The sequence below is a fragment of the Humulus lupulus genome, chromosome X, assembly GCF_963169125.1.
Source record: "Humulus lupulus chromosome X, drHumLupu1.1, whole genome shotgun sequence".
Taxonomy (NCBI): Eukaryota; Viridiplantae; Streptophyta; class Magnoliopsida; order Rosales; family Cannabaceae; genus Humulus; species Humulus lupulus.
Genome location: NC_084802.1, coordinates 64,766,890 through 64,786,977, shown reverse-complemented (window position 1 = coordinate 64,786,977; position 20,088 = coordinate 64,766,890). Strand labels below are relative to the sequence as shown.

Here is a 20,088-nt window from a genome sequence, read left to right as displayed (position 1 = left end):
CTTGTTTGTAGATGCTTTAGATGAGTAAAGATGATTGGTGTCAATATGTAAGCATGTCCAATTAATTTATCTATTTCTTGTTCTGGATTATCTATGTTAGATTTATAATTTGCATTCATTTTTGTTAATAATTATGATATTGTGTTGTATATTTGAGTCTTTGTTGGCAGATTAATTTATTATGTATCTATGTTTCTTGACCATTCATAAATAAATATTGTGTAGCAAGGTGCACTTTTAACTCTGCTTTTTGATATCTTTGACTTTAGTTCTAGAATCTTCTTAGTTGCACAAGTGACATTCTTCTTTCTTTTTATTAGAAAGAGTTCTTTTTTCTAACTTTATTTTTAGTTTTATTGCAGAAATTGGGCTAAACCTTATATTAAAGATGCTAAAGAAGTTTCCAGGTGCATTTTTATTTTATTGTTTTTCTTTATGATTTTTTTGTATAAGAAGTCAAAGTGTGATTCTGTTTTTATTCTTTAATTTTTTTGGGGATATATTGACAGAATTTAGAGTTCTGGAATCAATTCTTCCTCACATACTTTTTGATCATTGAGAATGATATATTTGTTATCTTTATACATTTCACAAGCCTTGTTTTAAGTTGCATGTTTTGTTGCTTCAGTCGTTGTTTTGCATGGTAGTACATCTTGCTATACCCTGCTGTTTCGTCAAGTTTTGGAGTTATTACAAATTTAATTTAAACGTTATATGCTTACAGGTGGAAACTAGCTTAAGTCATATGTTCTTAATAATAAAAGGACTTTTTTTTTTACAATGTGCAGGTATATTGAGATGATTTCTTTGGAGCAATTCTTGACAACATTTGTAGTTGAGGCCTTTAGAATGGAAGAATGTATTTCACTAATTTTTGTATACATTTCTTGTTTTGTATTTAGTGATAAAGGAATCTGAATTGGGCATAAATTATGTTGTAATATGATTTCTTAAGCCTAGAGTAGTAGACTAAATATTGTAATTACATTTGAGTAATTAATAAAAATCTATTTATGTTACCTTATTTAGCTTCATCTTTCATATTTGTTTTCCTAGTTTTGTGTAAGTAAAAAAAGATTATGTTTCTCTAAGCTAATATAACACATGTGTTATACTAAAGTGTAGTATAACACAAAAAATGTGTTATACTAAAGTATAATATAACACAAAACATGTGTTATACTAAAGTGTAGTATAACACAAAAAAAGTGTTATACAAAAGTGTAGTATAACACAAATTTATAAGTATTGAAATGTGTTATATAATCGACTATAAATAACATAATTAAACATTTATCTATTTATTAAAATAACACAAAAATTGTGTTATCGTTGACAGTATAATAACACATCTGTATAACAATGATAAAGAGTTATGTAAAGTACCCTGACCTACGATAACATAGTCGGTCTTAACACATCAAAAAGTGTTATGGTATGTTTTGATAACACATTTTCAGTATTATTGAAAAGCATTTTTTCTTGTAGTGTACGTATTTCTTACCAACATATATTTATTGGTAGCTAAAGCAGTATTTTACCTATGTTTATTTTTTCGTACCAACTATTGGTAGATGATTCTTTTAGGAATTGCAAGAGGATATCAAAAATATCATTACCTACCATTAGTATTGGTAGGTATTCAATTTAGCTACGATTATATTTGGAGGGAATTTTTTTGATGATTCTCGCTGATTTTTCCCTCCAATTTTAACATAATATACATATATATATATATATATTTAAATGCTGATGTGTTTGCTGACATGTTATGGATCTGATGATATGTCAAGTGAGTTATGTGACACGAGGCACTAGATTTAACATTTTTTTGGAAAAAATTAAATTATATAATTTAAAATTTAATTAATATTAATTTTAATTTATTTTAAGTTATATAAACACCTAAATAATATTATCTAACCCTAAACTAACTCTCTCTCAGCCGCCTCCCTCATTCTCAGTTGCGCCCCTCACTTTCTCTCAACCATGCACTGAACGAAGTGCTAAGCGTAATTTGCCGCTCTTACCATGCTTTACCAATTTACCTTGTCAATTTATTCCTACTAATAGCTTTATCTTTTTCTGGTCGCAGGGAGTTCTCACCATGAGTTCTGGCTGGCGGAGCTCGAGAGTACTGTCTGCTTAGTTTGAAAAAAGGCTTAGCGATCAACTTAGCATTTCTGCGGCCCAACATGCCGAGCAACTCAAAACAATCGAAGCTAAGCACGTCGAGTAGCTCAAGGAAGTTGAAGCGAAGCATACCAAGGCGCTCAAGGAGGTCGAGGCGAAGCATACCGAGGTGTTGCAAACGGCTGAGGCCAAACTCTCCTCCCTCGAAGAGGAGCTGAAGAAGAGGGAAGCATCAATTGCCAAGATCTCTGCTTCCAAGGAGCAGTATAAAGAGGCCTCGCTTATCAACTATCGGGAAGCCCAAAAATTCAAGTAGAGCTGGAGATAAGCCGCAAGGAACCTGGTGATCTGGAGGAGGCGAATGCCCGCAACCTCGAAAAATTCGAGGGGGCGGCATTTTAGTGTTTCTATATGCTCTGGAAATGCAATCCCAACGCCAAATTTTCCTATCTACCAGATCATATAAGGGAGCTGAGCTGGCGAGGTGCGTTGCTCGCTTAGAGGAAGAGAAGGCTCAAGGGTCTCCCGAGATCTCTCTAGCAATAGGCATTGAGGGTGCCTAGGAAGATGCTGGAGTCATCGTTGATCAGCAGCCACAAGAGCCTCAGCAGGATCCTCCGGTCGCTTCGTAACTTTATCTGTTTTTTCTTTAAGTTTTATTTTGAGACACACGACCTACGGTTTGTGATGTAAAGACAATTTATACTTTATTGCTGGATGGGCAACTTTTTCCTTTTAACAGACAATTACATCTGAGTAGTAACTGCTCGCGGTGTAAAAGGTTTCCTTTTTTGATATTATAATGTTTTTATTATAACATATGTTCGCATGATTGAACTTAGCGTAGCACTTTGGTTTGATTTAACAAAATAACAAAATTTTTGAAAAATACTCTAAGTATTGTAGCAAGATTTCACTTATTTTGCTCATGTGTTTACATACCTATTGATATGCTTTGCTTACTAGATACCTTATATGCCCCCCAAGTGATTGAGGAGGTTTAGGTCCTTGGTCACTTGCCTTGACTAGGACCTATTCGAACATTTCTGCTCGTAATAGAGACATGTATAAACAATGATTATTATAGCAAAACAACACACGTAATGGTCGCGCACAGTCCCTTGTATTTCTCGTAATAGATGAACAATCGTGTTTGTACGAGTGATAAAAAATATGACCTTACACTTATAAGTGATTAGTCAAAAAATTGACTAACCCTTGTTCATAAACTTGTAAAAAGTAAAATTAATACAAGCCAATTCTTTAAGAAGAATTATTTATTGGTAGTACTTGCGAAGGTGTTCTCCATTCCAATAATGAGGAATGAGATCTCCATTCAAGCGAGCAAGTTTATAAGTGCCTGGATGGAGGACTTCTTCGATTTGTTAAGGTCCTTCCAAGTTAGGTCAGAGTACTCCAGCAGCTTGGTCGTGGGTTTTAAGGAAAACTCTTCTAAGTACCCGATCTCCCACATTAAATTTTCTTTCACGTACTTTAGAGTTGAAATATCGGGCGATGTTTTGCTGGTAAGCTGCTACTCGGAGTTGGGCTTGCTCGCGTCTCTCATCGACCAAATCCAACGATTCCATCAATCACTGGCTATTAGTGCCTTGATCGTAAGCCGTCCGTCGATGTGATGGCGGATCTAATTCAACAGGCAACATAGCCTCATATCCATAAGCTGAGGAAAATGGAGTATGGCCTGTTGCTATTCGATGGGATGTTCTGTACGACCAGAGGACTTCAGGCAACTACTTTGGCCATGCCCCTTTTGCTTCCTCAAGCCTTTTCTTTAGAGTATCCTTTAGTGTCTTATTGACAGCCTCGACTTGCCTGTTTGCCTGCGGGTGAGCAATTGAAGAAATTTTTTTGATAATTCCATGCCGCTCACAAAAATCTATGAACAGATCACTATCAAACTGTGTGCCGTTGTCTAAGACAATTTTTCTTGGTAATCCATAGAGACATACTATGTTTTTTACCACAAAGTCCAGCACTTTCTTGTTCGTTATGGTTGCAAGTGGCTCAGCTTCGACCCACTTTGTGAAGTAATCGATGGCTACCACGACGTATTTGATGCCACCTTTCCCTGTGGGCAAAGATCCAATTAGGTATATACCCCATACTGTGAATGGCCACAGACTTTGCATCTACTTTAGCTCATTAGGGGCTGCTCGCGGAATCTTGGAGAATCTCTAACACTTGTCACATTTTCGAACAAATTCCATCGTGTCTTCATTCATTGTTGACCAAAAGTATCCTTTCCTTAGGATCTTTTTCGATAAACTCTGCCCCCCTGCATGGTCCTCACAAAAACCTTCATGGACCTCTCTCATTAATTCCTTGGCCTTTTCTTTTGAAATACATCTGAGGAGTGGCATAGAGTATCCTCTTTGGTACAGTATTCTGTCGACTAGGATAAACCTAGTAGATTTCTGCTTAAGAGTCCTGGCTTTGTTCCTGTCCGTCGGCAATACTCCCTATGTCAAGAATTCAATGAAAGGTGTCATCCACGTATCCACTGTCTAAATCACCAGAGAGGTTTCTTCTGCTTTGATGCTTGGTGCGGACACCCGTTCAACAGGTACTATATTCAGGGTGTCAACATCCTCGGCACTCGCTAACTTGGCCAGAGCATCAACGTTCGAGTTTTGGTCGCGAGGTACTTGCTGGAGAGTATACTGTTCAAATTGTGCCAACAGATCCTTTGCTTTGTCTAAGTAAGCAACCATCTTCAGAGCCCTGGCTTGATATTCTCCAATAATTTGATTAAGCACCAACTAGGAGTTACTATAGAGTTCAAGTGACTTTATGTTCATGTCCTTGGCTAACCGGCAGCGCTTCATACTCGGCTTTGTTGTTGGACACTGTGAAGTCGAATCTAATTGCGCAGTGGAATCGATGCCCTTCAGGCGTTATGATCATCACTCCAGTTCCAGCGTGACGTTCATTAGAAGAACCGTCTGTAAACAACTTCCAAGTGGGATTTTGTTCATGAGGCTCATGCTCTTCTGTCTGTTCACCATCGGAAGCCCAGCGAGCTCTGCGACAAAGTCGGCTAGAGATTGCCCCTTTATTGCTGTTCGTGGAAAGTAAGAAATTTCAAACTGCCCAAGCTCAACTGCCCATTTCAACAATCGACCAGCGACTTCTAGCTTATGCAGAACTTGCCGTAGGGGCTGGTCGGTTAGTACGGTGATGGAGTGTGCTTGAAGGTATGGCCGCAACTTTCTGGAGGCTAAAATCAAGCAATAGGCTAATTTTTCGATGGGTGGATACCACAGCTATGCTCCGATTAGCCTTTTGCTTACATAATATACGACCTTCTATACATTTTCCTCACCCCTTACCAAGATAGCACTTGCAGCATATTCTGTGACCGCCAAATAGATGAACAAAGTTTCTTTTTCGACCAGCTTAGATAGAATCGATGGCTTCGACATATGAGACTTTAAAGCTTGAAAAGCCTGCTTTCACTCCTCCGTCCACTCGAATTTATTATTGCCTCTAAGTAGATTAAAAAATGGGACGCACTTGTACGTCGATTTGGAGATAAATCTACTTAGAGCAACAATTCTCCCGGTTAAACTTTGAACATCTTTTATCTTTGTTGGCGATTTCATATCGGCCAGAGCCTTGATCTTTCCGGGATTAGCTTCGATTCCTCATGAGTTTACTATAAATCCCAAAAATTTCTTTGATCCAACTCCGAAGGAACACTTGAGGGGATTCCGTTTCATCTAATATTTATTCAAGACATTGAAGCACTCTTGCAAGTCCCCTATGTGTTCTTCTGCCTTCTTTGACTTAACCAGCATGTCATCAACATATACTTCCATGTTTGTATCGATCAGCTCTTTAAACATGTGGTTGACTAGTCGTTGGTAAGTCGCACCAGCATTTTTCAAACCGAAGGGCAATACTTTGTAACAGTAAAGTCCTGTATCGGTTCGAAAGCTAGTGTGATCCTCACCAGGTGGATGCATACTGATTTGATTGTACCCAGAGTACGCATCCATAAATGATAGAATCTCGTGCCCTGAAGTGGCATCGACCAGCTGGTCGATCCTTGGGAGAGGGAAAAAATCTTTCGGGCAGGCTTTTTAAGATCTATGAAATGCACACATGTTCTCCACTTGCCATTCAGCTTGGGTAATAGTATGGGATTAGAGACCCACGATGAATAAAATGCTACCCTGATGAATCCATTCTCTTTTAGCTTATCGACTTCTTCTTTCAGAGCCCTCGATTTATCTTTGTCGAGGAGCCATCTTTTTTGCTGCACTGGTGGAAAGCTTTTATCTATATTCAAGACATGGCTGATGACTGCTGGGTCAATCCCAACCATGTCTTTATGCGACCTGGCAAAGACTCCTTGGTTTTTCTTCAAAAATTCCACCAACTTTTTTTTTGTTGTTGCCTCTAAATTTTTACCAACTTTCACAACTCTGGTCGGATCTGCTTCATTTAGTTGGACCTCCTTGAGGTCCTTGATTGGTCCTACTTCTTCCCCAAAATCCCCAAAGCGAGGATCCAAATCCCTATCCTCACTTTGGGCAACACCCTATTTGGTGACGTGCTCACGTGATTGGGCTTGTGTTTCATTGGCCAATTGCAACTCTTTCCTGGTGTCTTCCCCCAATCCACCTCTCTTTGCCTTAGTTATCGAGGAATTATAGCATTCCCTCGCTTCTCACTGATTTCCCAATACATATCCTACTCCCGTGTCAGTTGGAATTTCATGGCAATGTGCCACACCGAGGTCACAGCTTACAGGTCGACCAGAATAGGCCTCTCGATTACAACATTGTACGTGGAAGGACGATCAACTACTATGAAAGTAGTGAGTAATGTCTTGTTCGTGGGCACAGTTCCTGCTGTAACCGGAAGCCTAATCGACCCCGTTGGCACGAGCCCTTCACCAGAAAAACCATAAATGATTTGGTTGCACGACTTCAGGTCCTTTATGGAGAACTTCATCCTCTCCAGCGAAGATTTGTACAAGATGTTGACTGAGATCCCTGTGTCAACCAACACCCTCTTAACCATCATATTGGCAATTTAGACGTCCACGACCAGCGGGTCCGATTGTGGGAATCAGACATGCTGAGCATCGTCCTCAGAGAAAGTTATTATCTCTTCCTCTGTTCGAGCTTTCTTAGGCGATCGATCCTCCACACTCATCATCTTGATGTCCTGGTCGTGGCGTAATGTCCAAGCGTACTGCTCCCTTGCCTTCCCACTATCTCCTGCAAGGTGTGGGCCGCCACAGTTGGTGAGTAACCTACCTGCCACAGGAGCTGGCTATAAAGGTGGCGAGCGTTGGCGTGCAGGCGCCTGCTCGTTGCCTCCTTGAGCCTCTCGCTGAGAACCTCCTGTGGCTCTCACGTATCTCCGTAGGTGTAACGCCCTGGTTACTCCAAGACCGTTACTGTGATCTTTGAACCATGCTTAACTAGCTAATCGAGTTCTTTGGTTATAAACGTGCTTCTAGGTGTCATTAATAGGTTAAGGAGTAAAACCAATCAAAAGGAAAGGATATATTTTATTTAAAACATAAAACTGTTCATGGGCCCATAAAACGTTTACAGGTTATTTACAATCCAAAATGGTCATTACAGTTGAAATTTACAACCTGCCGACTTAAGCGACAAAAATAGGGTAAACCCCCTAGTTCCTCTGAGAAACTCCTTGGCCGTCGTGGTCAAGCGGCCGTATATGTACACATCGCTACCTAAGATCACCACTCAAGGCTGGGTGAGCTTTTCTTTTCCTTTACCTGCACCACATAGCACCCATGAGCCAAAGCCCAGCAAGAAAACTCATTACTGCATGTAAGTAATATCAAATGATGATCATGATAATCATACAGAGCTTATGGCGCTGAACATATAAGTGAATATCACTTTGAGGTTCTGGTTAACCATAATAAGGCTTATAGCCCTACTCAAATGAGTGACTGATGAGTAAGTCACTAAACCATATGAGTGATTGATGGGTAGTCACTAGCTTTAACAAATGAGTGACTGATGAGTAAGTCACTAGCTTAAACAGATGAGTAAGTCACTACAGGGCTCAACACCCATAGCCATGTGACTAAACCGTCACTGGGGCTCTCTGGCCCTAGCTCTAAGTGACTAGCCTTAGGCTAGACAAGTACTTTTAATATTCATCGAACTTGAGGTCGATCTAGCACTAATGCTCATTTGAGTCATTCAATGCAGATGTCGATTAGATCTAATCTTCCTTTGGTCCCTTGTCTTTCGCTGGTGATATCCCCACGTTGGCAATCGCATCCTCAAGCTTGATATACTGACCTGCTCGATTAAGAAATTCCTGGGTACTCCTCACCCCATTCTTTCTTAGGCTGTTCCAAAGGGGATAATGGCGCCTTACTCTGGCAGTAAGGGCCATCATCTTTCCTTCGTCGCCCACTGTTTTTGCTCCCGCAGCTGCTCGCATGAAACATTGGACGTATTCCTTTAAGGATTCTCCCTCCTTCTGGCGTATCTTGACCAGCTGGTTGGCCTCAGTGGGGTGTACACGACCAGCGTAAAATTGTCCGTAGAATTCCTTCACGAACATTTCCCACGATACTATACTAGTAGGAGGAAATTTAAAGAACCACTCCTGCGCAGTGTCAGATAGGGTGGCCGGGAGGATCCTACAGCGGGCATTGTCTGATACCTTCTGAATGTCCATCTGTATCTCAAACTTGTTTACATGAGATACTGGGTCCCCATACCCATCGAAGTTCGGCAGTACTGGCATCTTGAACTTGCTGGGGGTTTCTGCTACAACAATTCTCTGTACAAATGGAGTACCTCTCCTTCGATCATACTCAATGTGGGATGTCCGGCTTCCCACCAGCTGCTGGACAACCTGATTCAGTGCATCAATTTAGGCATGTACAACGTCTGGGATCACTGGGGCGACTGGTGCCGGAGGAGCATACTCATCGTGCCTCTCACGCCTGTTGTTGACCACGTCCCTCAGGTCATCATCTCTGCGCCTTTGCTCGCTAGCGCTGAACCGATCAAAGACGTTATGCTGTCTAGGCTGCCCCCCAATGTTTTGGCTTGTAGGCCTATTTTCTCTTGGTGGGAGGTTCCTATTTCCACCTCTTCCTTCATGCCCTCGACCAGCATTTCTCCTGCCGGAGTTGGCCTCATTATAATCATGGTCGTCCCTAAACTATGACCGACTATAGCGTGATTGGCTGGTCATGCTGTTTCCTCCTCTAGCTGGCATCTCCCGAGCGTCAGGGGGAGGCTTACGTTGGTCGGTGGGTCCCCGTGCATTATTATGTCGTGGGGGTTCCTTGACCTCAGAGCCTGACTCGGTGTGCCTTCTGTTAGCAGAAGGACGTTGCCCCTTGCTCGGTGGATTTGGCTCATCGGCCACTGGGCGTCTAGGGTTTCGAGGAGGCTGTCCGTCCCTATTCTGCCTCTGGCATTGGGGATTGCATCGACCAGCTTGAGAAGGTGGTTGCTGCTCAGGGTCCTGAATTGGGATATCTTGTTGAGCAGCAGGCGGTTGCTCCGGCCTTTGAGGGCTTGCTGGCTGAAGCGGAGGACTCGGATTTGGGGCCCGTTGCGGTAGTGTATTTGGTGGCTGATACGATTGAGAAGTTGGTGCAGCTTGTCCCCGAGCCAACTAAATGGCTGCTTCTAAAGCGGTTGTGGCCTCTCTCTATCGGTGGTCCATGTCTGCCTGCCGCCCATTCAGTTCCTAACGCGGACGCTCAATTTCCCTCTGCTGTAGCACCAAGGTCTCCGCCGCATTCTCTTGATTGGCCCTCAGATTGGCCAACCCGTCCTGCAACACACTCGGTGTTGTCCTCAGCGTTTCAGAATCCATTTCTTCCTCATCAAAATCCAAGTGTGGCTCATTTTCAACCACTTTTGGAGGAGGAGGCTAAGTGGATCCAGTGCCAGAAGTCCCCAGTTCTTTTCGATGTCTTAGTCATTTGATCTTCTTGAAGTCTTGCGTTCAACTCTCAATGAAAGCACCTTGATTTGGCGAACGACACAGAGTCAAATAAACGATAAAGAACAAAAGGGAACTAGAAGAGAATCAAATGGAAAGAAAATGACACAAACAATTTATAGTGGTTCGGCCCCAACTAGATGGTAATGACCTACGTCCACTTAGTGTTCTTATTGATATTGAATCCCAATATTGTGATCAATGAACTAGGGTTCACGAGTTTCACAAGTCTTGAGAGGATTACAATTTCGGTGGATAATCACACCATGCTCTTTTCTCTGAATACAAAGATCAAAAGTTCAAAAGTCCCTCCCTTGAGCTCTTTAATTCTTATTTATAGGCTCAAGAATGTTACATGGGCCAACTGGCCTTAATTACAATTAAGATTTGTGTATCAAGGTAATAAAAGAAAATATAATAAATCCTAATATCACAAGATTGCATATTCAAAAGGAAGTAAATGAAAGTATGCGACCAGACTAGTCGCACCCTAGAATAAGCCTTGATACATCAATAACTCTCTGGTCGATGGTCGAATAGGAATCGTTCACTTGAAACCGCCACGTGTCAGCCACGTGTAAGTCAATCCTACCACATCATCAAAAGTCATTTTTTGGGTAAACACTTTTAAATGTGTCATCTTACAATTTGCTCTTGTTTCTGATATTTGTATTTAGCTTTAGTGTTACTCTTTGATTGTAGGGTCTGGTTCTGTTTTGAGCAAGCAATCTGTTTTAAAATATCTATATATGAAGGGATCTATTTTGAGTAAGGATTTGGTTTAATATATGTTGTTTGGTACTTTGTTTCTGATATTTGTATTTAGCTTTATTGTTGCTATTTGAGTGTAGGGTCTGGTTCTGTTTTGAGGAAGGAATCTGTTTTAATGCCTACATATAAAGGGATCTGTTTTGAGCTAGGATATGTTTTAGTATATTTTGTTTGATACTTTGTTTCTGATATTTGTACTAAGATTTAGTGTTGCTCTTTGGCTATAGGGTCTGGTTTTGTGTCTATAATCTGATTTTTAGTTTGTGGATTTATGCCATTGTTACTTTGAATTTATTTTTCCTATGATGTTCAAGAATAAGTGTACTTATTTTATGTTGGTGATTATGAGACTTGATGTGCTCATATATTTGTTTTTAATATATGCTATATGTCAAGTGTCATAAATGCCCATAATAATAAGTCATATATAATATGAAATTCTTATGATGATTAAATTGGGGATATTCTTTTATGTTGAAGTTAATTATAGTCATTCCCACTATTGTCAAATTTCTTGTAGTATCAATAATTGTCCTAAAAAGTCTAGGAGATGTTTTTAGGGCTCGCATCTAGGTGAGTGCCCTAAAAAAATGTTATAAAAACATGTTTTTGTAGTAGTGATATTAATTAATTATATTATTATAAATTCAAATATTATAAAATATCATTATTATAATAATATTTAATACAAAAATAGATATTTAATAATTATATTAATATAAATTCAAATATTATAAAATATCATTATAATAATATATAATCTTAATTTTTATTATTTATTATTTATATTTAAAAGAAAACATGCTTTTTTTATTACTTGGTCTAACTTATATAAATAAATAAGTGTGGCGTGTACAGTTAGTGTGACTATGTAACTACATAAGAAATTAGATTAACATTTTTCTTCTATCAAGAATAAACAATCTTCTTCTCTAATCATTAATGTATAATTTGAATAATATCATGGATATTTTGTATCTTAAATATGATAGTTTGCAATCTAAAAGATAATCATATTATATATATATATATATATTAAAAAAAACCATAAACATTATTTTAGTTTAATTTTTATTTTAATATATTTGTGTCATTTTTTATATATAATATTGTTTATTTATTTAAAATTTATATCACAATCATAAAAACTTAATAAATATAATTAATAATTTTTTAAAAATAAAATTAAGTAAACGAGCATTATCTTTCACTTAGTAATATTCAAAATTATGAAAACAATAAATAAACTTTTATTATTTTTAATATTAAATTAAATTTTGTCAAATTTTTAAGTTGTCCATTGATGGTATTTTTAATTGCTATGTAACACAAAGTTGTTATTTGATTTAAATGTGATTATTCGTAATAGAATATTCTGTTTTACCATTGAAAATTTGAATTTATCAATTTTATGTTCCTATTTACATATCCATAACGGCTAAAGGTGACTAGGAAAGAGCTGTGTTTATTATGATTAAAATCATCTACTTAATTAATATATATATATATAGATTGTAATTTAAATACAAACTAACTTGCTTTGTGTTATAATAATGTATTGTCGTTTTCTGAGTTTATAAATATATAAAATTGGACCATGCGCAGTTTTAAAATCAAGGAATGATTCATTTGCTTCGATCGTTGCAAGTTGCACAATCATTATGACGAAGAGACGCTACTGGTATTATTTATTTAGTTCGTTTGACTGTTCATAGCACATGTTGAGGGTTGCACTATCTTGCAGCCACTTTTTATAATTTTTTAATGTTCTATGACTTGCCGGCTTTGGCCGTGACTGGTATTGCCTTTGCCGAGATGGGCGTCTTTTAGTGCTACATGGGTAGGGCATTTTCTTCTACGGCAAGAAGGAGGGTTGTGTGACGATTTTCGTGAGTTCCGACACCTTTGACAATACTCATTTTGCGTCGGAAAGGTGGGGTTCTGGAATGCTTATGGGATGGGTTCTCTGGATTGTGTTGATATTGTTTCTGCCATGGGTTCCGGTGGGGTGGAGGCGGGCATTGGTGCTGGGACGTTGCGGAGGACTGGTGATTTGGGATTCTGCTAGTGGTTTTGGGATCTCTTTTTTGGGCCATTAGTGGGTCTATGGTTGGCTTTGGACTGATGTTGATTTGTTCGCTGTGGTGTCGCCTTTCAGTTTGAGTATTATGGCTGGACTTCTTCTGTGGATTTTGTTTTGTGTCGCATTTAGTTTTATTTTGTCAATAATATCCCTTGTGTGGGAGGGAGGTTGTAGTCCACTTTTTTTTTTTGTGGTTTGTAGTTCATCTTGTTTTGTCCTTGTCATTGGTTGAGAGATTCATAAAGTTAAAAGTCGAGATGTTTTAGGCTCTGGAATGTGTTGCATCTTATTTTTTTATTGAAATTACTAATTGTATGCCTTTTTCGTATTTGAGGTTTGCCTCTTAATTAATGAACCCTTTCTCTTTTTTTTTCAAAAGGAAAAAATGTTCTATGACTAATTCATTAAAAATATTAATTTGATATATAACATATTTATATATTAGTGTGACGTACATAAAATATAACTACAAAAATTGTATAATATTATAGATAATAGGTGGTGGTGGTAGTTTTTTTTTTCATTTTATGGTAATTGATTTTTCTCTCGAAGCTTAGTCTCTCTGAGAGATGCGTCTCACTGGAAAGGAGTGAGTTAACGTTTGTGCCATTTCTTGGTTGCAACTATGTATTGTTGTTTAGTGCTATATGGAAGAGATCGTAGGTCAATGGAATCGCCTTGCAATCACTGAGGAGGAAGATGAGGTTATTGGAGTTTTGAAAATGGTGGTAGCCAAAGGAAGAGTTGATGTACGGAAAGGATTATTGGGAAGGTTACCAATCCAGAAACCTTTTAACAAGAATGCCTTCAAGGAGACTATGAGGGAGATTTGCCTTTTAGATGGGCAGATGTCAATACAGGATATGGGGAGAAACCTATTTCTATTTTCATTTGAACTGGACTTCGACAGAGTATCGGTTCTTGAGAGGGAGCCATGGAATTTTGACAAAAGTCTTTAAGTTCTTAAACCCCTGTATGATCCAGTAGACGCAAGTTGAAACAATTATTCATCATCAAGTTTCTGGATCCAACTCCACAATCTACCCCTTCACGGAAGAACCAAGGAGGTAGGGGAACTGATTGGGGATAGAATTGGGGTATGCTTAGAGATTGAAACGGATGAATATGGTAAATGCTTGGGCCGTTTTGTTCAAATTAGAGTCTGAATGGATATTTCTCTACCCTTTCGGAGGGGATTCCAGATTCGATTAGGGAACGATCCTCATACGGAATGGGTGGATTTCTGCTATGAGCGACTGTCGAAATGTTTCTTTCAGTGTGGAGTAATAGGCCGTGGGGTTAAGTTTTGTGCAAAAGACCCATGCAAGTTTATTGATGGTGTTGAACAACTTAACTATGGGACGTGGATCTGGTCTAGCCACTTCCATAAACCTCTTGCAAAGAACTCTGGAAGAGGGAATGTAAAGAATGGCTAGGATAGTCACACACGCAAGGGCTCGTTTGGTGGTTGGGGACGCGACAGGGGTAATGTTAAATATACGTCAATGGGGCTGGGAAGAGGTGCGTATGGAGGTCCAAGCTTCAATGGGATGGCTCAAGTGGAGAGAGAAGGCCCTCGTCGAGAAACGAGTAGTGCCACTGCCATGGGAAGGGTTGCTGGCTAGGAAGTGGGAGGTGGAAAAATTACCATTTCAGGAGGAAAATCCAACACCGAGAATCATGGGATGGATACTAATTTTATGAAAGATTTGATTATGAATAATGATCTTAATGGTAATGAATTGGATGGAGAAGAATCTGGTAAGTCAATAGAATAGAAAAATGGAAAGTCTTTGATGTATGAAATGCATGAGACTCACGTGGGAAAGAAGGGAGAAGAATTGAGTAAATCATATAAAGACAAAAATGGCAAGTATATGATGCATGAAATGCATGAGACTCACGTGGGAAAGAAGGGAGAAGAATTGAGTAAATCATATAAAGACAAAAATGACAAGTATATGATGCATGAAATGCATGGGACTCACGTGGGAAAGAATGGAGGAGATTTGAGAAAGTCATATGAAGACAAATGGAAGTCCCATCCACGAATTAAGGCTGCAGCGATTTCTTTAAAGCCTGAAGAAGAAGAATTTAAGAAACGTGGTGGTGAAGAGTGTGGAGTTAATAAGGAAGTTAAGGTGCGTAAAGTCTTGAGTGATGTCTTGAACATTGCTCCATCGGTGAAGGTTGCGGAGCAACCTCGCCACCCCTCATGAAAATATTATCTTGGAATGCCCGGGACTTGGGTAACCTCGGTGCATTCGGCAACTTGCACGGGCTCATACAAAGCACGCGACCTAATGTGGTGTTTTCAATGTAGGCATTTGATAATATTTGGGCAATTGTTGTTTTCTCTGTATCTTCTTCATAGAAGAAGATATGTATATATACACGATACATCAAAAAACGGAAACTAGAAATTAATTATGCCTTAAATAGAATATATTGACAGCCATGCAAATCAATCCCATATACAAAGCAATCACGATAATTAAGCACTCCGTAATACCCCCCTCAAGTTGGAGCATGAAGATCCGAGATGCCCAACTTGTGAAGTAGATAATCAAACTGTTTTTGCCCCAAGGCTTTGGTAAAGATATCTGCCAATTGTTCGGTAGTAGAGACATAGGAAGGAGAAATAAGACCCTCCTGAATTGCGTCACGGATGAAATGACAATCTACTTCAATATGCTTCGTACGTTCATGATGAATTGGATTATGAGCAATATGAAGAGCAGACTGGCTATCACAAAACACAGGAATGGCTTTTGGATGATGCACCCCTAGACTCAACAACAAACCTTTTAACCACTTCAACTCACAAGCAATAGAGGCCATAGAACGATACTCAGCTTCCGTGGAGGAGCGAGAAACGGTGGGTTGCTTCTTAGTTTTCCAGGAAATAGGAGATTAACCAAGAAAGACTATCCAACCAGTGAGAGACTGGCGAGTGAGAGGACATGCCGCCCAATCAGAATCACACCAACCTTGTAAAGACAAGTCACTATCTGAACGAAGTAATATTCCCTGGCCTGGGGCACTTTTCAAATAACGAACAACTCGAATGGTTGCGTCCCAATGCTCCTGCTTTGGATGTTGCATAAATTGAGACAAAACATGAATAGAGTAAGATAAGTCTGGACGCGTGACAACCAAATAAATGAGACGACCCATCAATCGCCTATAGGATTCAGGCTCCATAAGCAAGTCTCCCTTAGCATGCGCAAGTCTATGATTTTGTTCGATTGGAAAACTAGCTGGCTTGGCTCCCAGTAAGCCGACCTCAAATATAATATCAAGAGCATACTTGCGTTGACATAAGAACAAACCGTGAGGACTGCGAGCAACCTCAATACCCAAAAAATATTTCAATACGCCGAGATCCTTCATATGAAAACAATTACTGAGATAGGTCTTAAAGACATGCAATGCAGCGGAATCGTTACCAGAGATGATCAAATAATCAACATAAACAAGCACATTAATCTGCACAACACCCCTAGTATAAGTGAAGAGAGAATAATCAGAATAAGATTGGAGAAAACCATAGCTTTTCAAAGCTGAAACCAGCTTTGCAAACCAACAACGAGGAGCTTGCCTCAAACCATACAGAGATTTCTGAAGCCTACACACTGTGCCAGGATCAGAAGTTTCAAAACCAGGAGGAAGTTTCATATACACCTCCTCGTGAAGGTCACCGTGCAGAAAAGCATTGTGAACATCCATTTGATGTAGTTCCCAATTTTTTGATGCAGCAATGGACAAGAAAGCTCGGACAGTTACCATTTTTGCTACTGGAGCAAAAGTTTCATTGTAATCAATTCCTTCAATCTAATGATTGCCAAAGAAAACTAACCGCGCCTTCAATCTCTCAATGGTACCATCAGAGTGGTACTTGATTTTGTAAACCCATTTACTGCCAAGAGCCTTCTGTCCAGGAGGAAGAGAAGCCATAGTCCATGTACCATTATCTTCCAAAGCCTGAATCACCATTTGCATAGCACGACGCCAACCTGCATCTTTCACAGCCTCTTGGAAAGACTGTGGTTCCACCCCGGCAGTAACAGCTGCAAGAAAATTTTGGTGTTTCGCAGAAAATTTGTTACAATTTACATAATGTGCTATAGGAAAAGGCGTACTTGAGGGAGGAGAGGAAACAGGTGTGGAGGGAGATCGACCATTCTTAATCACTGTATGTGTCACAAAATCCTTCAATTTGGAGGAAGGAATTTTAGTTCTCATACCTCTACCCATAGTTGAAACATGAGAGTCAGCAGAAGCAGAAGGAGAGTCGTGCAAATCATTATTAGACGGGATAGCCTCATCCACTGAGATAAAAGGAAACTGTGTTGGTGGTGGCGTAGATGAACTGGGCTCACTAGAAGCCTCAGTTATTTTTCCTAGTACCCCATAAATCACAATGTATTAATTCAAGGAAATCGTGCATGCCAGGTTCATGAAAATATATCTTGGAATGCCCGGAGCTTGCGTAACCCTGGTACATTCGGCAACTTGTGTGGGCTCATACAAAGCGCACGACCTAATGTGGTGTTTTTAATGGAGGCATTACTTCAAGGAAATCGTGCATGCTAGGTTCATGAAAGGTTGGGTTTTAATCACAAATTCCATGTCAATTGTCGAGGGCGAAGTGGGGGACTTATTATGTGCTGGGAGGCTGATGTTGATGTGGAAATTGTAAAGTTTGGGGATAGTTTTATTGACTGTGTAATGACACTTACGAATGGTATCAAGTGGAGGATAACCGGGGTATATGGTAATCCAACCACATGCTATAGATGACATACATGGGAGCTGGTTTGGCGACTTTATTCAATGTCCACTTTGCATGGTGTCTAATAGGGGACTTCAATGCAATTCTTTATCAAAGAGAGAAGTGTGTAGGGCCGCCAAAGAGTATAAGTTTGTTATTTGTGGTGCTCTGTTGGAGCTCTGTTTACATGAAATAATGGTAAAGGATGCCAGACCAATATTCTGGAAAGATTAGATAAGGGGTTGGCTGGTCATTCGTGGTGCTCTTTGTTTCCAAAATATAATCTCTCCCATCTAGAATTTTGGAGCTCTGATCATAGAGCTATTTTGTTAGATTTGTTCTCGTCAACACCGTGGAGGGCTATTGAGAAAGGAAGGGGTTTTCATTTTGAACCCAGTTGGTTACGGGATGAAGGTTTTATGGCCACAATTAAGGAGGTATGACATAAGGAGGCTTTCAACGTTTCCGTTGAACCTTTTCTCACTGGACTCCAATGTTGTGGAGCTGCGTTAGGAGCATGGAAAAAGGAAAATTTTGGACATATCCCTCAACGTATCAAGGAGGTTAAGGAATCGATTGAAGTGCTACACAATGGGCCTTAATCATTGGAGAATTTGGATAGACTTAAGGAGCTCAACCTAGAGCTATATAAACTACTCTCAATGGATGAACTTTATTGGAAACAACGAGCCCAGACCGAGTAGTTAGCTCACAAAGACAAAAATACAAAGTTCTTTCATGGGAAGGCAAACTCAAGAAGGAAGAGAAATGAGATTAAGGGCCTGTAAAAGCAATGGGATGTGGTATGAAGATGTGACAAGATCACTCAGATCATTGATGGGTTTTATGCAAAACTCTTATGTTCTACTGGTGGTGATGCTAGTGCTACAGGAAAGGTTACCTCCTCTATGATCAAGGTAGTGTTAGATGAGATTAATGGGGACTTGACAAAGCCATTTGAGGAGGATGAGATTCATTGTGCTTTGTTCAATATGGGGGATTGAAGGCTCCAGGCTTGGACGAATTTCATGCAATTTTCTACCCAAAAAATTGGGATGTAGTGCGTAAGGAGGTAGTAGAGGTGTGTATGAATGTGCTCCACGAGGGTGCGATGATGGGGAATCTGAATAAAACTAGGGTGGTATTGATTCCCAAGGTCACTCATCTTACTAAAGTCACTGACTTCCGTCTAATAAGCTTATGCAATGTAATCACCAAAGCAATTGCAAATCGCTTTAAGACTGCTCTCTTAATGGTTATTTCAGACACACAAAGTGCTTTTGTACCAGTGAGGTTGATGAGTATATCTGACAATACCATAATGGCCTTTGAATTTTTACACTCACTTAAGAAGAGAAGTAATGGGGAGAATGGGTGGATGAGTGTGAAGCTTGACATGAGCAAGGCATATGACAGGGTGGAATGGATTTTTCTAAATGATATGATAGAGGCTATGGGATTTTGTGGTCAATGGCGGGAGCTGGTCCTAAGGTGTATCAAGAATCCTCAAGTTTCTTTCATAGTCAATGAAGTTAACAGAGGGTGTGTCATATCAGATAGAGGCCTGTAACAAGGATGCCTGCTTTCACCTTATTTATTCCTCATCTGCATAGAGGGATTGTCTAAGCTCTTGGTAGCTGCTGAGAACGAAGAGAATTTGGTTGGGTTCTCTTGCAATTGGGGTCCAAAAATTAGTTATCTTTTCTTTGCTGATGACAGTGTGATATTTTGTTAGGCTAAGGTTTCTGAGTGCTAGGCTTTGTTGGAGGTCTTATCAATATATGAAGAGGCCTCGAGATAGTGTGTTAACCTAGGTAAATCTGCTATCACCTTCAGTCTGAATGTCTCTGATAATGATAAGAATAGTATCCAAGGATTGTTGGGCCTGCAGGATTGCTCGTAGATGTCTAAGTACTTGGGACTCCCCACTCTAGTTGGGTGAAAGAAAAAAAAAGCAATCTTCCATGCTATCAAGGATAGGGTATGGAAACGACTTCAGGTGTGGAAGGGTAAATTGCTCTTTGTGGGGAAAAGAAGATTCTCATTAAGTCAGTGGGACTCTCGATACCTTCTTATTCTATGAGTGTCTTTTGCCATTCGAAGACCCTTTGTTATGAACTTGAGGCTATGGTTGCACGCTTTTGGTGGGAGTCTACTGAATAGTCTCATAAAATGCACTAGAAACGTTGGGAAGCTCTTTGTCTTCCTAAGTTGGAAGGACGGTTGGGTTTTAGGGACTTGGAGGCCTTCAACCAATCTTTGGCAGCAAAGTAAGGATGGATAATTTTAACTCATCCAAATTGCCTTATGGGGCGAGTCCTTAAAGCCAAATACTTCA

General features: G+C 39.7%; 1 protein-coding gene and 1 long non-coding RNA gene across 2 annotated transcripts; both read left to right on the top strand.

Annotated features, from left to right (window-relative positions):
- Window positions 1-300: 300 nt before the first annotated feature.
- LOC133805230 (uncharacterized) lies at window positions 301-1,019 on the top strand. The gene is made up of 2 exons (XR_009878894.1): window positions 301-407; window positions 789-1,019. It is a non-coding gene; the product is annotated as an uncharacterized LOC133805230 (long non-coding RNA).
- A 17,845-nt stretch (window positions 1,020-18,864) lies between these two features.
- LOC133805904 (uncharacterized) lies at window positions 18,865-19,320 on the top strand. Its single transcript, XM_062244051.1, has one exon. It carries the CDS (start codon window positions 18,865-18,867, stop codon window positions 19,318-19,320), a length of 456 nt encoding a protein of 151 aa, XP_062100035.1.
- The last annotated feature ends 768 nt before the right edge of the window (window positions 19,321-20,088 follow it).

Coding starts and splice junctions, on each gene's coding strand:
- LOC133805904 (XM_062244051.1), top strand. CDS start 18,865: ATGGGGAATCTGAATAAAACTAGGGTGGTATTGATTCCCAAGGTCACT.